Below are 18,520 nucleotides of genomic sequence, written 5' to 3'. Positions count from 1 at the left end.
TCAAAAAAGAGCAATAACGTTTTGGAAACATATCATTATCAAGCCCTGCAATGCCAAGAGCTGAGCAAAGAAAAGAGTCCCCTCATCCAGCTGGTCTTGAGTTCACAAACCTGTTCTACTAACACACTGAAGCCTCAGGACTAGAACATCCAATCAATCAGAATAAACCAAATTACAACACAGTCAAAACAAAACTACATTACCTATTGGAAAACGCAAGCACAAAGCAAAATGCAGTACTATGTGGCCCTAAATCGACAGTACACCGTGGCAAACTATTTGACCATGGTTACTGATCAAAACCTTGGAAAAACCTTGACAGAGTACAGGCTCAGTGAGAAGAGCCTTGCCATTGAGAAGGGTAGACAGAGGAAAACATGGCTCCCTGTAGAGGAAAGGCTGTGCCACCACTTGTTTAATGTATGGTTATTTTGACCCTTAATTATTGTTGTTACTGATTGTCCCGTTGACAATCTTGATTATTATGATGTTAATTATGTTAATATTGTAAATGTATCAATTAATCTCCAAAGTACACCTTGGCAATATGTACATTGTTACGTCATGTCAATAAAGCAAATAGAGAGAGAGAGAGAGAGAGACAGAGAGAGAGAGAGAGAGAGAGACAGAGACAGAGAGAGACAGAGAGAGAGAGAGAGAGAGAGAGAGAGAGAGAGAGAGAGAGAGAGACAGAAACAGAGAGTGACAGAGACAGAGAGAGAGAGAGAGAGAGAGAGAGAGAACAGAGAGAGAGAGAGACAGAGAGAGAGAGAGAGAGAGAGAGACAGAGAGACAGAGACAGAGACAGAGAGGATGAATCTCTAGAGTCTTTCTTATTCCTTGCCTTTTGAAAAGGTTGAGGAACCAAGGAATCAAGGAAAGGCTTTTGAGGTTCAACCAGAGAGGGGGTGGTTCCCATAGTGATTGTTGGCAGTGAAAATAGACTGCTGAACAGATGGTGATGAGGAGTGTTGACACAATGCATATCTCCTGAGGTCTTCCTGCTCTGTGGCTATGTACCCTGTTCAGCACTGCAAAACAATACACCCTGCTCTGTGGCTATGTACCCTGTTCAGCACTGCAACATAATACATCCTGTTATGTGGCTATGTACCCTGTTCAGCACTGCAAAATAATACACCCTGCTCTGTGGCTATGTACCCTGTTCAGCACTGCAAAATAATACACTCTGCTCTGTGGCTATGTACCCTTTTCAGCACTGCAAAATAATACACCCTGCTCTGTGGCTATGTACCCAGTTCAGCACTGCAAAATAATACACCCTGCTCTGGGGCTATGTACCTTGTTCAGCACTGCAAAATAATACTACCTGAACAATAACCTTCAATGACATTCAGCTATACTATATATCCCCGGTCTATGAAATTAAATATCTCTTCCATAAACATACTGTATTATTGTTCAAGTATGCCAGTTGTTATTTAAATGTGTGTTTGAATCCATCTGTCCTCCATTCCAGGGATCCTGAGTTGTGGACCTCTAGGTTTCTCTTCATTGTACGTCCTAGCTCTGTTCCAGGGCGTTACGTGCGGCTTGCTGATGTTGAAGACTCAGCATCAGCAAGCCACACGTAACGCCCTGGATCAGAGCTACATACATTTGTTCGTGAGCAGCATATGGTCAGATGGTCAGTCTCTCAGTGCGGACCAGTGGGGTCTGTTTCAGTGCTTTCAAGTTTGACTGACCACGGTTGGGGGTAAGACTCTGGCTGTGTCCCAAAGTGCAGTATATAGGGAATAGGGTGCCATTTGGGACACAGCTAACTCTAGGACAGCACAGAGGCTAGCAACTCAGTAATCTCGGTTACCTAGAAGTAAAATTATCTCATTTCCTGTTTTACTTCTGGGGGGAATGCCGTTAACAATTGTGATTACCTTTGTGCAAACGAAGGAAGCGAAGTCTCCTCCTTCAAAAATGGAAACTCTCAGCCAAACCTCTCTCTTCCGCTAAATTCACCAGTGTTTATCATGGCCAAAAAAAATAGATTTGGACTTTGCGGCTGTGGAATCTAGTGGAAACCATTTATCATCCGCACACAGGCTTGAAAATCACTGCACCAGTTTAAGCACCGTATTCACCCAATACTGATTCGTCCAAATAATCAATGACGTAAACCCAAAACCAGGAACTACTGCTGCTCATAATCACATAATTTTACGTGAGCCTTGACAGATTCTCGCCGTTTCATCTGTCCATGAGAATCTGTCCACGAGAGCTTAGCAACTCAGTAACGTCTGTCACGATTAGCTGTTCTTCCGATACTGTGATTGGCTGCTAGCCCCCCGTTCTGACCCACTCCTGTTTTTCGGAGACCGTGATTGGTTGCTGGCCCCAGATTCTGACAGACTCCTGTTCTTCAGGAACTGTGATTGGTTGCTAGCCCCAGATTCCGACACAATCATTTTCTTCAGAGACTGCGATTGGCCAGGGAGCAGGACCTCGACAGTGAAGCTGATGCGTTTAGACTGGAAGATACTGTAGGTGTTGTCAAACCGCAGCACATCTGGAGAAGAAAAAGAAAACAGCATGGATGTCTCTCCTCAGTCAAGTCCTTCTACACCTTGACCTTTGCCCTTGTCCTCTTTGGCAGCGTTTACACAGGCAGCCCAATTCTGATTTTTGCCAAATTATTGGCTAAAAAGCTGATCTGATTGGTCAAAAGACCAATTAGTGGAAAAAGTTCAGAATTGGGCTGCCTGTGTAAACGCAGCCTTTGTGTCCCTGTATGCCAGGCCTGGTTCTCATGTGCCCCTGCCCAATTCTCCATGTGTCACTGTACCCCTACTGAGCCGACCCAAACCAAGCTGTATAGTGTCTGGAACCAAAAATACCCAAGCTAGCACAGCATGGTTTGGATCAGCATGTTATTGTGAAAAGGGTTTACGTGTAGTCCCTTATGTTACCCTGTCTGCCTGTACTGGACTAGACTGGACTGGACTGGACTGGACTGGACTGTACTCACAGACCCCAGGCTCGCTGCAGGTGAGAGAGCCGTCTTCGGGCACCAGGTGAGTGTTGTATCTCTGGCTGGGAACCACCTCCAGCATCTGCCCTGCGCTCTGCCTCTGCCCCATCTTCCCCTTCAGAAACACCCCAAAGCCGATGTCTGCCCCATCACTGGAAAACTGCCACCTACATGAGACACACACAGGAAACAGCAGGAATAAATATTAATGGATTAGCTCACACTATTACACACACTATACACACTACACACTACACACACTATACACACACTACAAACTATACATACACAACACACACTACACACTATACACACACTATAAACACACACAACAATATACACACTATATACACACTATACACACACTACACACACTATACACAGCGAGGTAGAGAGAGAAAGAGAGGGATATAGAGAAAGAGAGGTAGAGAGAGAAAGAGAGAGAGAGCAAAAGAGGGAGAGAGAGAGAGAAAGAGGGATAGAGAGAAAGAGAGGGATAGAGAGAAAGAGAGAGATAGAGAGGGAGAGAGAGAAAGAGAAAGAGAAAGAGAGAGGTAGAGAGAGATAGAGGGGGGAGAGAGAGAAAGAGAAAGAGAGGGAGCGAGAGAAAGAGAGAGAGAGAGAAAGAGAGGTAGAGAGAGAAAGAGAGAGAGAGGGGGGGAAAGAGAGAAGGAGGGATAGAGAGAGAAAGAGAGGGATAGTGAGCAAAAGAGGGATAGAGGGAGAAGGAGAGGTAGAGAGAGAAAGAGAGGGAGAGCGGTAGAGAGAGGTAGAGAGGTTAATAGTTGCCCACTCACCGGAGCACACAGCCAGGGTAGAGTATCTCGTACTCTAGCTGCTGTGAGGAGCCTCGGTTGACTGTTAGACACTGTTCATAATCCACCTTCACTGACTCCCTGACGTAGTAGGAAGCAGGCACTGGCCCTGCATAGTGGATCTGGAACACATTTATACCCAGAGTTTGAGGATGGATGGTGTGGGGCTATCTGATCAAATGCTCTGAAAGTCAACAGGAAAATGTTTAGGGGAAGAAACAAGTTTGAGGGCAGAACTTCTAAGGAAATAAAAAAAGAAAGCCTTACTTACTACTATGAATATGTTTCTGAGGTTTCATAGTTTCGAAATAAGAGTCCAGAGTATACGCTTCTGAGGTCCATTGTTTATTTATTTGCATAAAAACAAGAACAGCAAAAATAATTGACCACACTGACTGTCCTCATTCTACTGTCTGTTCTATTCTTCCTCTGTAGTAACCCTAAACAGCCACGAGAGGGAGCCCACAGCCCTCAGTGTAACAAAACACATCACATTTCAAAATCAAATGTATTGGTCACATTCCACATGGTTAGCAGATGTTATTGTGAGTGAAGCGAAATGCTTAAGCTTCTAGTTCCGACAGTGTAGCAATATCTAGCAAGTAATATCTAACAGTTCCACAACAAATACCTAATACACACAAATCTAAGAAATGGAATAAGAATATATAAATATTTGTATGAGCAATGTCATTATCAGAATGGCATAGGCTAAGATGCAATAGATAGTATAGAATACAGTATATACATATGAGATGGGTAATGCAAGATATGTAAACATTATTAAAGTGCCATTATTAAAGTGACTAGTGTTCCATTTATTAAAGTGGCCATTGATTTTCAAGTCTGTGTGTAGGCAGCAGCCTCTCTGTGCTAGTGATGGCACAAAGAGAGCCCTCAGCCCTCACCTCAACTAAACACATGAGAGGGAGCCCTCAGCCCTCACCTCAACCAAACACATGAGAGGGAGCCCTCAGCCCTCAGCCCTCACCTCAACCAAACACATGAGAGGGAGCCCTCAGCCCTCAGCCCTCAGCCCTCACCTCAACCAAACACATGAGAAGGAGCCCTCAGCCCTCAGCCCTCACCTCAACCAAACACATGAGAGGGAGCCCTCAGCCCTCAGCCCTCACCTCAACCAAACACATGAGAGGGAGCCCTCAGCCCTCACCTCAACCAAACACAGTTGGAAGAGTAAAACATGTTGGTTCCAGCAGTAACTGAAAGCTACCAAAAGAGGGCAGTAATGAGTGGTATATTCCATGTGAGTGGAGGGAGAGAAAGATGGAGGATGATGGTTCACTTCAACCATGAGGTGGCAATTAGCATCAGTCCACAGTCAATTCACACAGGACCATCACATGTCTGGGATAACACAGGACCATTTCAGGACCATTACATGTCTGGGATAACACAGGACCATTTCAGGACCATTTCAGGACCATTACATGTCTGGGATAACACAGGACCATTACATGTCTGGGATAACACAGGACCATCACATGTCTGGGATAACACAGGACCATCACATGTCTGGGATAACACAGGACCATCACATGTCTGGGATAACACAGGACCATCACATGTCTGGGATAACACAAGACCATCACATGTCTGGGATAACACAGGACCATTACAGGACCATCACATGTCTGGGATAACACAGGACCATCACATGTCTGGGATAACACAGGACCATTACAGGACCATCACATGTCTGGGATAACACAGCAAGCCATGGGGAATGTTGAGCTCAGCACTAGTGATGCGGTTATATCCATGGGGCGGGGGGGTTTAGGAAGGAAAAAACAAACTTTACCGATGTCAACTAGACTGAAGCATTCATTCTATTGATGTATGTTATTATTCTGATGAGCAAGGGTTTATTTAGTCTTCTAGGGCAACATACAGTGTAATGACAGAAGAGAAGCTACCTATCTAAAAAGGCTTGTCAAACAACCGTTCCGCCATCTCTGCCTGTTCAGCGCATTTTCTATATGTGTGTTTTAGGGTCGGGTGCGGGCCTCAGATTTTCACTTAATCAAATATAATCGTGCGGTTGCGGATGGGTTATTAGCAATTGCGGGTGGTTGTGGGTGAACAAACTGCTGACCCGCGCACATCACTACTGAGCACGTGTTCAGACACAAACGGGCCCAAACGCATTTGTGCCACTGCCAACGGTAAACGTGTTAAAAATGACCTTCAACTTTGACTGACTGTTGCATAATCTGCCTTTACTGTACTGTACAGTACTGTACACACATACCCCCTAATCTAATCTCTCTCTACAGTAAATAGGTGATAGATGTCTGCATAACCTTCCAGTGCCTCACAGTCACAGCAGAAGTTGCAACATTCTACACATAGAATGTAGAACTACTAGAACCTGTGGAAGTTTTGACCCTTGACATGATAATACTAATAAAATATATCTGATGAGACTTTGGTCTGAACTAGGCCAACAAGGCGTTGACCTAGTTCAGACCAAAGATCTCATCAAATACATTTGATTTGTTTTGTCATGTCTCTACATGCCTCTCTTTGGACTGAGCATCAGTTCTTCCCGTTCACAGAGAAGTCAACAAGTAGGAAATGCTCCTCCGAGTACCTGACCTAAACACTACAAATAAAGTAATGGGCTAGCCAGAAAGTCAGGGACTAGCTAGCTACCAATGATAAAAAAAGCGAACTAAATTCCTGTTCACATGTTGAAAATGGCTAACTGACTCAGCTGAGTAAAAATGGAATGGAAGTAGAGAGTGTCAGTCCTTAGAGTCTTCCTGAAGATTCCAAAGTCATTCCAAAAATACTCAAAGATTCCAAGAGTTCTATGAGATTTTCCTGGGCCTCATTTGGGATGACAAAGACTTGTCCTCCTCTTGCTCCCCATCTCTGGTCAGGAAGACATCTCTACCTATGTATCTACAGAGACATCAGACAAAATATAAATTTTTCTGGGTAATGAAATTACCAATTTATCAGTCAGCATGTGTCTGCCCAAGCCTGCATCTAGACCAGACTAACAACTGCATCTATTGGCATGAAGATGACTAGAGGGCCATTGGGGGTGGTGGCCAGCAGCGAGATCCTAGGTGAAAAGGCAGGACTGAACTGTAGAGCAAGAAGAAGGAGATCCACGACAGCGACATTGTCTAACAGAAATACCTAATCACCATCGGACTGTACCTGTTGAAGCAGACCAGGAGGAAACCATCTGGAGCTCCTATAACATCTCAGCAACCAGAAGGAATTAAGAGCCTGTCAAGGCTGGTTGTAAATCGTTTCTTGATGCTGTACAGTCCACAATCTCATCGGATCACCCATAAGGAGTTCAACTGTCCGGCAGAGACTCCTCATCTAGCCCCACTGGCAGCAGCATGTTGCTTAGGAACAGGAGTCCTACCTCCTGCATCTTGTGGTCACAGGCAGCAAAGCAAAGCTGCTCTCATCTCACCGCCTGGTGTCTAGTATGCTGCATTTGGAGTCCTTCCTACTGCAAAACCACTAAGGCAGGTGTGGAGAAATGACTAAATGCTGAAACTGCTAGTCAGAAATGTAGTCGCCATGTACGAAAAACAAAAAGCGCAAAAAAAACGACTTAAGAGCAGCAATGAGTACAGCATTGAACTCTCCAGCCTATCATTTCAGCTGTGGCAACATGAGAACGGGGGTCATGACCCCCTCATTAAAAAAGCGTCCCACTTCCTGGTGGTGTGAGCTCACCTTGTTCCTACAGCGAGGGTCCCCGTCAGGGTCGGTGAGTTTCCCTCCGTACGCGGCAGGAAGCTGCTCCGGGTCTATGTAGTTCATCAACACCTCCTGCCAGTTGGCTGCACAACACACGGGTGAGGAGAGAGAGAGAGAATGATGTTACCATTTTACATTTCAGTCATTTAGCAGAAGCTTATCCAGAGAGGCTAACAGTTAGTACATTCATAACCTTCATCTACATGTAGGGTTAAGCTGGGTAGAGTTCAGGACGCTGCAACCATATACAGTGCTATGAAAAAGTATTTGCCCCCTTTCTAATTTTCTCTACTTTTGCATATTTGTGATACTGAATGTTATCAGATCTTCAACCAAAACCTAATATTAGATAAAGGGAACATAAGTGAACAAATAACACAACAATGACATATTTATTTCATAAACAAAGTTATGCAACACCCAATTCCCCTGTGCGAAAAAGTAATTGCCCCCTTACGCTCAATAACTGGTTGTGCCACCTTTAGCTGCAATGACTACAACCAAATGCTTCCTGTAGTTGTTGATCAGTCTCTCCCGTCGCTGTGGAGGAATTTTGGCTCACTCTTCCATGCAGAACTGCTTTAACTCAGTGACGTGTGGTTTTTCAAGCATGAATTGCTCGTTTCAAGTCCTGCCACAACATCTCAATTATACTTTATATATATAATATTAGGTTTTGGTTGAAGATCTGATAACATTCAGTATCACAAATATGCAAAAGTAGAGAAAATTAGAAAGGGGGAAAATACTTTTTCATAGCACTGTACATACTGTATGTATTCACAACCTATGGAGTGTTGCTAATAGAAATGTAATAGATAGAGCTGACAATTCTATACTCAGCATTCTAGAACAGTATATATTTATGGAAACATTCCGATAAGGAAGTGTCTCACCCCCCAGGATGATGATCTTGTTGCGGGTGATCTCACTCAGGAAGTGCTTGATGAGGTTGTAAGCCACAGGGAAGAGCTTGGGGGCTGAGGAGAGGTGGAGAAGAGAAAAGGCCATGTAAACGACAGTATGGTGCGATACACTAGTGTCTAATACAGGTTTAAGAGATGTGAGACACACAACACAGGTAGGTTTACCACGGTGATACTAAGACGTTTCAGAATTTTGTTGTAGCCCTGAACTTTCTCACCCGAGTCACATAATCAAGGGCTTGATGATTAGTTGACAAGTTGATTCAGGTATGCCAGCTCTAGAAATAGTTCAAATACCTGGAACGGCTGGGGGTCCCCGAGGAGAGGTTTGAAAACCCCTGTGCTAGTGGTGATGAAACTTACCTTTGATGACAAACAGTCTCTTGAGGCCCTCTGGGTAGTTGTCTTCAAACATGGTCAGGATCTGTAGAGGTACAACAACAACACAATGATCACACAGTATCATCACATCACATTCCCACTCTGGATTCAGCAGAACAGTGTGTGTGTGTGTGTGTGTGTGTGTGTGTGTGTGTGTGTGTGTGTGTGTGTGTGTGTGTGTGTGTGTGTGTGTGTGTGTGTGTGTGTGTGTGTGTGTGTGTGTGTGTGTGTGTGCGTGCGTGCGTGCGTGCGTGCGTGCACCTCTCCGTAAGTCTCGATGGCAGGCTTCCACAAATGTTTGAGACCCAGACCATCACAGTCATAGATCATAGTGATGGCTTCTACATGTCTCCCCAACTACAGCAGAGAGAGAGAGACATAGACAAAGGAAGAGAGAGAAAGATGGAAGGAGAGAGAGAGAGAGAGAGACGGAGAGAAAGAGAGATTGAGAGAGAGCGCAATGGAGAGAGTATCAAAGTATCATCTCAAATCAAATCATCTCATATCTGGATGACAAAGATTCTAGACAGGAACACTTCATTAGTGGTATCTAATCTCAGTAAGGTTAGTGCCAGGAGTTTGTATCTAATCTCAGTAAGGTTAGTGTCAGGAGTTTGTATCTAATCTCAGTAAGGTTAGTGCCAGGAGTTTGTATCTAATCTCAGTAAGGTTAGTGCCAGGAGTTTGTATCTAATCTCAGTAAGGTTAGTGTCAGGAGTTTGTATCTAATCTCAGTAATGTTAGTGCCAGGAGTTTGTATCTAATCTCAGTAATGTTAGTGCCAGGAGTTTGTATCTAATCTCAGTAAGGTTAGTGCCAGGAGTTTGTATCTAATCTCAGTAAGGTTAGTGCCAGGAGTTTGTATCTAATCTCAGTAAGGTTAGTGTCAGGAGTTTGTATCTAATCTCAGTAAGGTTAGTGTCAGGAGTTTGTATCTAATCTCAGTAAGGTTAGTGCCAGGAGTTTGTATCTAATCTCAGTAAGGTTAGTGTCAGGAGTTTGTATCTAATCTCAGTAAGGTTAGTGCCAGGAGTTTGTATCTAATCTCAGTAATGTTAGTGCCAGGAGTTTGTATCTAATCTCAGTAAGGTTAGTGCCAGGAGTTTGTATCTAATCTCAGTAATGTTAGTGCCAGGAGTTTGTATCTAATCTCAGTAATGTTAGTGCCAGGAGTTTGTATCTAATCTCAGTAATGTTAGTGCCAGGAGTTTGTATCTAATCTCAGTAAGGTTAGTGCCAGGAGTTTGTATCTAATCTCAGTAAGGTTAGTGCCAGGAGTTTGTATCTAATCTCAGTAAGGTTAGTGTCAGGAGTTTGTATCTAATCTCAGTAAGGTTAGTGCCAGGAGTTTGTATCTAATCTCAGTAAGGTTAGTGCCAGGAGTTTGTATCTAATCTCAGTAAGGTTAGTGCCAGGAGTTTGTATCTAATCTCAGTAAGGTTAGTGTCAGGAGTTTGTATCTAATCTCAGTAATGTTAGTGCCAGGAGTTTGTATCTAATCTCAGTAAGGTTAGTGTCAGGAGTTTGTATCTAATCTCAGTAAGGTTAGTGCCAGGAGTTTGTATCTAATCTCAGTAAGGTTAGTGCCAGGAGTTTGTATCTAATCTCAGTAAGGTTAGTGCCAGGAGTTTGTATCTAATCTCAGTAAGGTTAGTGCCAGGAGTTTGTATCTAATCTCAGTAAGGTTAGTGCCAGGAGTTTGTATCTAATCTCAGTAAGGTTAGTGCCAGGAGTTTGTATCTAATCTCAGTAAGGTTAGTGTCAGGAGTTTGTATCTAATCTCAGTAATGTTAGTGCCAGGAGTTTGTATCTAATCTCAGTAAGGTTAGTGTCAGGAGTTTGTATCTAATCTCAGTAAGGTTAGTGCCAGGAGTTTGTATCTAATCTCAGTAAGGTTAGTGCCAGGAGTTTGTATCTAATCTTAGTAAGGTTAGTGTCAGGAGTTTGTATCTAATCTCAGTAAGGTTAGTGCCAGGAGTTTGTATCTAATCTCAGTAAGGTTAGTGCCAGGAGTTTGTATCTAATCTCAGTAAGGTTAGTGTCAGGAGTTTGTATCTAATCTCAGTAAGGTTAGTGCCAGGAGTTTGTATCTAATCTCAGTAAGGTTAGTGCCAGGAGTTTGTATCTAATCTCAGTAAGGTTAGTGCCAGGAGTTTGTATCTAATCTCAGTAAGGTTAGTGCCAGGAGTTTGTCCTGATCAGGTCATACTGTTGGTTCAGTAACAACTCCAGGCCCTCCACATATGAATGAAACCCTCTCATACCCTCTCAGACTGCAGCTCACACTCCTTCTGCAGAATCTCACAGTCTCTGATCTTAGACTTGATGAAGTCCTGTTTAGACGCTGAGAGGAAGAGTCCCTTGGGGTCCACGGGGCCGATGACATCCCACCAGATGGGGCTTCCCTCACGGTCGTACCCACACATCCCACCTGACAGGTACTTCTCTATCACCTGGACACAAATACCATGGTAACATACTGCAATTGCCATGATAACACATTATTAATACCATGGTAACGCAATATTAATACCATGGTAACACACTATTAATACCGTGGTAACGCACTATTAATACCATGGTAACGCACTATGAATACCATGGTAACACACTATTAATACCATGGTAACGCACTATTAATACCATGGTAACGCACTATTAAGACCATGGTAACACACTATTAATACCATGGTAACGCACTATTAATACCATGGTAACGCACGATTAATACCATGGTAACACACTATTAATACCATGGTAATGCACTATTATACAGTCAAATATTTCAGTATTTAGGCCTACATGGTATTTTAGGAATGTGGTAATAAGTCAGTTGAATGAGGGTTACAAGAGATTGGTACCTCTGGAGGCTGCCATTCTGTGGTGATTGTGTCTGCTTTCATGTGTTTCCTGAAGTCAAGGTGCTGAAATAAAACACGATAGAACATGAGTGGCCCAAATCGTTTTCTACATGTAATGGCATGTCCTTTGCACCCTTCTCCCCCTCCCCTGTCCCTCTCTCTTACACACACGCTCACACAGACACAGGTTTGTGTGTGTCAGGAGGACAGCGAGCATAGTGAGTTAAGTGGATCAGTAGATTTAGACTGCCAGAGTGACTAATACCTGCATAAATACCCCCATCAGCATGAAAGGGATATCAAATACCACATGACATAATGGTACAGTAGGCTTGGCTGAATTGTTTAAATGGGATGAACGTTACGGATTAGGCTAAATGCCATTTTGTAAGCAGCACTTTTAAGTGACACAATCCCTGATATTTTCCATGGGCTTTCCCCCACATTATTTCAGATGACTTGTGTGAGACTGGCTGGACAAACCATTGGTCACACTAGGGCTAGTCTAATGGTACCAATGAAAATATACAACAGATATATAATAGTCATATAGCTACGTGTTTCAATTAAAATAACATAGGAGAGGAGCGGGGTAGACTTGGAGGGTTACCTTTCTCAGCATGGCCTCTGATTTGTTGACATTGAAGTTCCTGGCTGAGAGGTGAAAGAGAAGGGGGAGAGAGAAAGAGAGAGGAGAGAGAGGAGAGAGAAAGAGAGAGGAGAGAACGAGAGAGGAGATAATTATTATTATTATTATTAACGAGAGAGGAGAGAGTGGGTGTGAATAATAGCTATGGTTGTAGATTACAGCTGATGGTGATTTGGGTGTGTGTTTGTGTGTGTGTTTGTGTGAGTGTGTACGTGTTTGTGTGTTTGTGTGTATGTGTGTGTTTGTGTGTTGTGTGTGTGTGTGTGTGTGTGTGTGTGTTTGTGTGTGAGTGTGTATGTGTATGTGTTTGTGTGTTTGTGTGTGTGTGTGTGTGTGTGTGTTTGTGCATGTATGTGTGTGTGTGTGAGTGAGTGAGTGAGTGTGTATGTGTTTGTGTGTTTGTGTGTGTGTGAGTGTGTGTGTTCGTGCATGTGTGTTTGTGTGTTTGTGTGTGAGTGTGTGAGTGTGTGTGTGTTCGTGCATGTGTGTGTGTGTGTGTGAGTGAGTGAGTGAGTGAGTGTGTGTTTGTGTGAGTGTAGTGTAGTGTAGTGTAGTGTGTGTGTGTGTGTGTGTGTGTGTGTGTGTGTGTGTGTGTGCTGTTATTCAACATGTAACATCTGAGGGACATGTCTATTTGAGAAACACAGAGCATCTTTTTTCCTCCACAACTAAAAACATGATCAACAGATAACTACTAGCAAACAAACAGGAAATGACCCCAAGTCCCCTTTTCATTCATGAGAAGACAACGAAAGGCACTGGCTGCGTCCAAAATAGCCCCCTTTTCCATATTTAGTTGACTACTTATGGGCTCTGGTCAAAAGTAGTGCACAAAAGAGGGAATAGTGTGGCATTTGGGACGCACCCTGACTCGGTCAACCCTGGCTGCGACTGTGTGACTGTATAGTATTCGTTTCCATCAGGGGTTGGGCCTAATTTCAATTGAAGGCAGTCCATTCAGGAAGTGATTTTGAATTTTACATTCAGAAATGTAAAACCTTTTGAAATAAATAGCTTCTACTTTTCAATTTATTGCGAAGTCATTGAAAATAAATGTCGTTTTTTCGATGATTGAATTGTAATTTTAGTTTACTTCCTGAACGGACTGCCTTCAATTAGAATTGGCTGACATCCTGGTTTCCATCTCTCTTTATATACCCGGACATTGCATTTATTCCTCACTCCGGGTTTCAGCCAATGAGCAGGGCAGGGCTGGTGGTGTCACCATGACAACAGACTATAACTAGCCTCCATTAAAGATGGGAATCCGCACCAATGGCCGCCCCACCACCATTGTTATTGTTTTTGTTGCCAAGCTGAGCAGCATCGCGATAAAAACAATTGCTGCACATCTTGTGCTCTTCTATCGCTTGTGCAATGATCAGAGGGGAAAAACAGTGTTGGTTGTTTGCAGTAACTTCTTTGTTGTTGTAATATTGCAAACAGACGTGGCTGTTTCACCATGAAGGATTCCAGCTTGAAGGGTCCTTTAAGAGATTAAAAGCAGCCAGTCGCTTGCCTGAGGCTTCCTTCCACTGTGTGCCAAAACCTTACATCAGACCTCCCTCTTACAGTAGCAGCACTGTTCAGTACTGACCCAGAAGTACTGACCCAGAAGTACTGACCTAGAAGGGAGAGGAGGGGACGCTAAGCAGCCTATCTAATACTCTAGCTAAGGTGATTAAGTGGCCAGCTGACAGCAGCGGTCAGTCACTGGCTGTGTCCCAAATGGCATGCTATTCCCTATATTGCAATAATAGTGTTTAACATGATTTTTGAATGACTACCTCATCTCTGTACCCCACAAATGCTATTATCTGTAAGGTCCCTCAGTTGACGAGTGAATTACAAACACAGATTCAACCACAAAGACCAGGGAGGTTTTCCAATACCTCACAAAGAAGGGGCACCTATTGGTAGATGGATAAAAAAATAAAAATAAAAATAAAAAAAGCAGACATTGAATATCCCTTTGAGCATGGTGAAGTTATTAATTACACTTTGGATGGTGTATAAATACACCCTGTCACTACAAAGATAAAGGCGTCCTTCCTAACTCAGTTGCCGGAGAGGAAGGAAACCGCTCAGGGATTTTACCATGAGGCCAATGGTGACTTTAAAACAGTTACAGAGTTGAATGGCTGTGATAGGAGAAAACTGAGGATGGATCAACAACATTGTAGTTACTCCACAATACTAACCTAATCGACAGAATGAAAAGAAGGAAGCCTGTACAAAATCGAAGTATTCCAAAGCATGCATCCTGTTTGCAACAAGGCACCAAAGTAATACTGCAAAAAGTGTTGCAAAGCAATTCACTTTTTATCCTGAATACAAAGTGTTATGTTTGGGGAAAATCCAATACAACACATTACTGAGTACCACTCTCCATATTTTCAAGCATAGTAGTGGCTGCATCATGTTATGGGTATGCTTGTAATCGTTAAGGACTGGGGAGTTTTTCAGGATAAAAAATAAATGCAATAGAGCTAAGCACAGGAAAAATCCTAGAGGAAAACCTGGTTCAGTCTGCTTTCCACCAGACACTGGGAGATGAAATCACCTTTCAGCAGGACAATCACCTAAAACACAAGGCCAAATCTACACTGGAGTTGCTTACCAAGAAGACAGTGAATGTTCTTGAGTGGCGGAGTTACCATTTTGACTTAAATCTACTTGACAATGTATGGCAAGACCTGAAAATGGTTGTCTAGCAATGATCAACAACTAATTTGAGCTTGAAGAATTTTGAAAATAATAATGGGCAAATGTTGCACAATCCAGGTGTGGAAAGCTCTTCGAGACTTACCCAGAAAGACTCACAGCTGTAATTACTGCCAAAGGTGATTCTAACATGTATTGACTCAGGGGTGTGAAGCCTTATGTAAATTAGATATTTCTGTATTTCATTTTCAATAATCTGCAAGAATTTCTAAAAACATGTTTTCACCTTATTATGGGGTCTTGTGTGTAGATGGGTGAGACTTTTTTTTTTTTTAAATCCATTTTGAATTCAGGCTGTAACACAACAAAACATGGAATAAGTCAAGGTGTATGAATACTTTCTGAAGGCACTGTAGTTATCACGTTTCACATTGGATTTATGAACTACCAAAAAGGAAGATGTTTTTAATTCTGACGCTGCTCTGCACACATAAGCTCGTTAGCTAGCTAGTGAGCTCTGGTCCAACGTTAAGCCAACTCTCTGAATTTCAAAGACATTAAAAGTTCCTCGATAGAAGCCGCTCCTCCGTAGGTATAATTCTGTGGGGCCTAATTCAGATAAGACATGTCATAACAAGATACCCAGCGCTTCAAGCCAAGCCTCCTCCTCCATCCTCTCTCCCCACCAGCAAAATGTCAGTCACATCTCGCGCCCTACACTCTGTCCATCGCACACGTAAACAACTAGGCTATAGCTTGCCCGCTCCATATAGCGAGCTGCTTTATCCACTGATTGGTGGATAATTTAATGTCGACCTAAATGTAAAAAAAAAAAAGTGATTTCAGAGGTTTAAAAAGGAACATAAAGGAATGATATAAACCGGTACTTTTTAGGGGAAAATTATGGTTCTATTCAGAACGAAATGACTGGAAAATAAATGAGGTTCCAACCCCTTGTCTTAGCTCTTCAGGGCTCTAAAGCGGACCTTTTTTAAAAGGAGCACGTGTGCTTAAGGTGAAAAATGTAGGCGCACACAAAGAACTTTAGGAGCACATGAAAAATATTTCAGGTTATAAAGCTAAAATCCGTAATTTTTCTAGCGCACTGGTGGTCCTAATATCAAAATTCCAGGTCACACAGCAAAATACTTAAGGTTTATATGAGGGTAAAATGGTTGCGCTGTAATGCTCTTATTGCAGGACTTTGACTGTTGGGAAATCACTTCCCAGTCAGCATATTGTGCATATTGAATATTCAAATTGCACTTTACAGCCTAACCTATGGACTGTGCATCCATGAAATGGGTTATCAGCCTACTCAGTAACACCCACAGAACACAATTAGCTCTGAATGGTCAATACACAACGGCTGCATTTAGACAGGCAGCCCAATTCTGAACTACTGTCCTGGTCTTCTACCTGCTTCACCAGTTGTCTCAGCCTACCCTGCAGAGCCACCACCATTGAGGACTCTGCCTCTGCAGTGCCACCCACCATACCATCTGAATACGCCCAGTACAGCAATGTCTTCAGCAAAATCAAAGCCTCCACTCTGCCACCACATCGCCCAGGGGACTGTGCTATTGACTTACTCCCTGGAGTGTCCCCACCGAAGGGCCGTGTTTACCCCCTATCTATCCCGGAAAATGAGGCAATGGAGAACGACATTGGTGAAACACGCAAACGGTTTCATTCGTCGTCCTTCTTCTTCCCCGGCTGCGTCCAGCTTCTTCTTCATTGGAAAAAAGGACGGTGGTCTCCGTCCATGTATTGATTACCGTTCCCTGAATGACGTCACGGTCAAGAACCGTTTCCCTCTTCCTCTGATCCCAGTGACCCTTGAACAAGTGGGCCGCGCCAACATCTATACAAAACTTGACCTGCGAAGTGCATATAACCTTGTCCGTATACGTGAAGGTGACGAATGGAAGACAGCCTTTATCACCGCACGAGGGCACTACGAATACCTGGTCATGCCCTACGGCCTTACTAACGCCCCCGCCGTCTTCCAATCCTTTAGGAACTAGGTTTTCCATGATGTGATCAACCGCTTTCTCATCGTCTACATTGATGACATCCTGATTTACTCCCACTCCCTGAAGGAACACATACAGCATGTACAAAGGGTTCTTCAACGGCTCCTTGACCATAACCTTTATGTGAAGACTGAAAAGAGCACCTTCCATGTACCTCGGTAAACTTCCTCGGTTTCGTACTGACACCTGGAGGGGTCAGCATGGATGAGAACAAAGTCACCGCCGTCAGTAACTGGCCCAAACCCACCATCCTTAAGGAACTCCAACGTTTCATTGGGTTCTCCAACTTCTATCGCCGGTTAATTCGGAACTTCAGTTCTACTGCCACTCCCCTCACTGCCCTTACCAGCCAAAGGACCCTTCAATGGACTGATACCGCACTGACTGCTTTCAACACCTTGAAACGCCTCTTTACCTCAGCTCCTGTCCTTCGCCAACCTGATCCGACCCTTCCTATCACCCTGGAGGTGGATGCCTCCGAAGTAGGTGTAGGAGCCATACTCTCTCAGTGGGTGTGAACACCTCCAAAATCACATCGCTGTGCCTTCTTCTCCGGGAAGTTATCTAGACAAGCCCGCTGGGCTCTCTTCTTCACACGCCTCCATTTTCATGTTACTTACATCCCTGGAAAGATCAACGTAAAAGCTGATGCTCTCTCCCGCCAGTTTGACCTTCCGACCAGTAACTTAGACCCTACACCCATTCTTCCTTCCTCTTGCATTATGGGACCGGTACTATGGGAGGTTCACTCTGCCATACAAATAGCCCTAACCTCAAACTCAGTTCCTCCTGAGACACCAGCTGGGAAGAGTTACGTACCAGCAGCTGTTAGACCCCAACTGATGCAATGGTGTCACACATCCTTGGGGTTAGGACATCCGGGCATTACACGAACCACCAAACTTCTAGCCCGTAAATTCTGGTGGTCCTCACTGGCATCCGACGTAAGGGATTACGTACTCTCCTGTCCAGTCTGCGCCCAAAACAAAAGCCCTCGTCATCTCCCTTCCGGTAAGCTTCAACCTTTGCCAATCCCTCACAGACCATGGTCCCACATAGCTGTTGACTTCATCACAGACCTTCCTGAATCCTCTGGTAACACCACCATCCTTGTCATAGTAGACCGTTTTTCAAAAATGTGTCGTCTGGTTCCTCTTCCTCATTTACCAAACACCATGGAATTGGCTGAGTGTATGTTCCAGCAGGTGTTCCGTCTGTATGGGATTCCGGAGGACATCGTCTCTGACTGCGGTCCCCAGTTTGTCTCCCGGGTGTGGCGAGCCTTCTGTGACCGACTGGGGGTCGCCCTCAGCCTCTCCTCCGGGTTCCATCCCCAGACCAATGGGCAGACGGAACGCCTGAACCAAGAAATAGGGAAGTACCTCCGCCAACAATGTTCTGCCTCTCCACACGACTGGAGTTGGTATATGGCCTGGGCCGAATACGCTCAGA

The 18,520-nt window shown here is 43.9% G+C and overlaps 1 protein-coding gene across 1 annotated transcript in view; it reads right to left on the bottom strand.

The window, feature by feature from the left end:
• Nucleotides 1–742: 742 nt before the first annotated feature.
• LOC121530723 (SEC14-like protein 2) overlaps nucleotides 743–18,520 on the bottom strand; it is a 28,047-nt gene continuing 10,269 nt past the window's right edge. The window contains exons 3-12 of the mRNA XM_045226851.1: nucleotides 12,330–12,373; nucleotides 11,720–11,782; nucleotides 11,123–11,311; nucleotides 9,120–9,215; nucleotides 8,841–8,901; nucleotides 8,448–8,531; nucleotides 7,528–7,634; nucleotides 3,784–3,923; nucleotides 2,984–3,153; nucleotides 743–2,524 (exon numbers count right to left, since the gene is read on the bottom strand). Coding sequence (XP_045082786.1) covers nucleotides 2,265–2,524; nucleotides 2,984–3,153; nucleotides 3,784–3,923; nucleotides 7,528–7,634; nucleotides 8,448–8,531; nucleotides 8,841–8,901; nucleotides 9,120–9,215; nucleotides 11,123–11,311; nucleotides 11,720–11,782; nucleotides 12,330–12,373 — 1,214 coding nt within the window. The 3' untranslated portion in view covers nucleotides 743–2,264. The remainder of the gene's footprint in view (nucleotides 2,525–2,983; nucleotides 3,154–3,783; nucleotides 3,924–7,527; nucleotides 7,635–8,447; nucleotides 8,532–8,840; nucleotides 8,902–9,119; nucleotides 9,216–11,122; nucleotides 11,312–11,719; nucleotides 11,783–12,329; nucleotides 12,374–18,520) is intronic.

The sequence above is a fragment of the Coregonus clupeaformis genome, chromosome 18 (genome assembly GCF_020615455.1).
Source record: "Coregonus clupeaformis isolate EN_2021a chromosome 18, ASM2061545v1, whole genome shotgun sequence".
NCBI lineage: Eukaryota > Metazoa > Chordata > Actinopteri > Salmoniformes > Salmonidae > Coregonus > Coregonus clupeaformis.
Note: the sequence above shows the minus strand (reverse complement) of the source record. Positions and strands in the feature narration are given on the sequence as shown.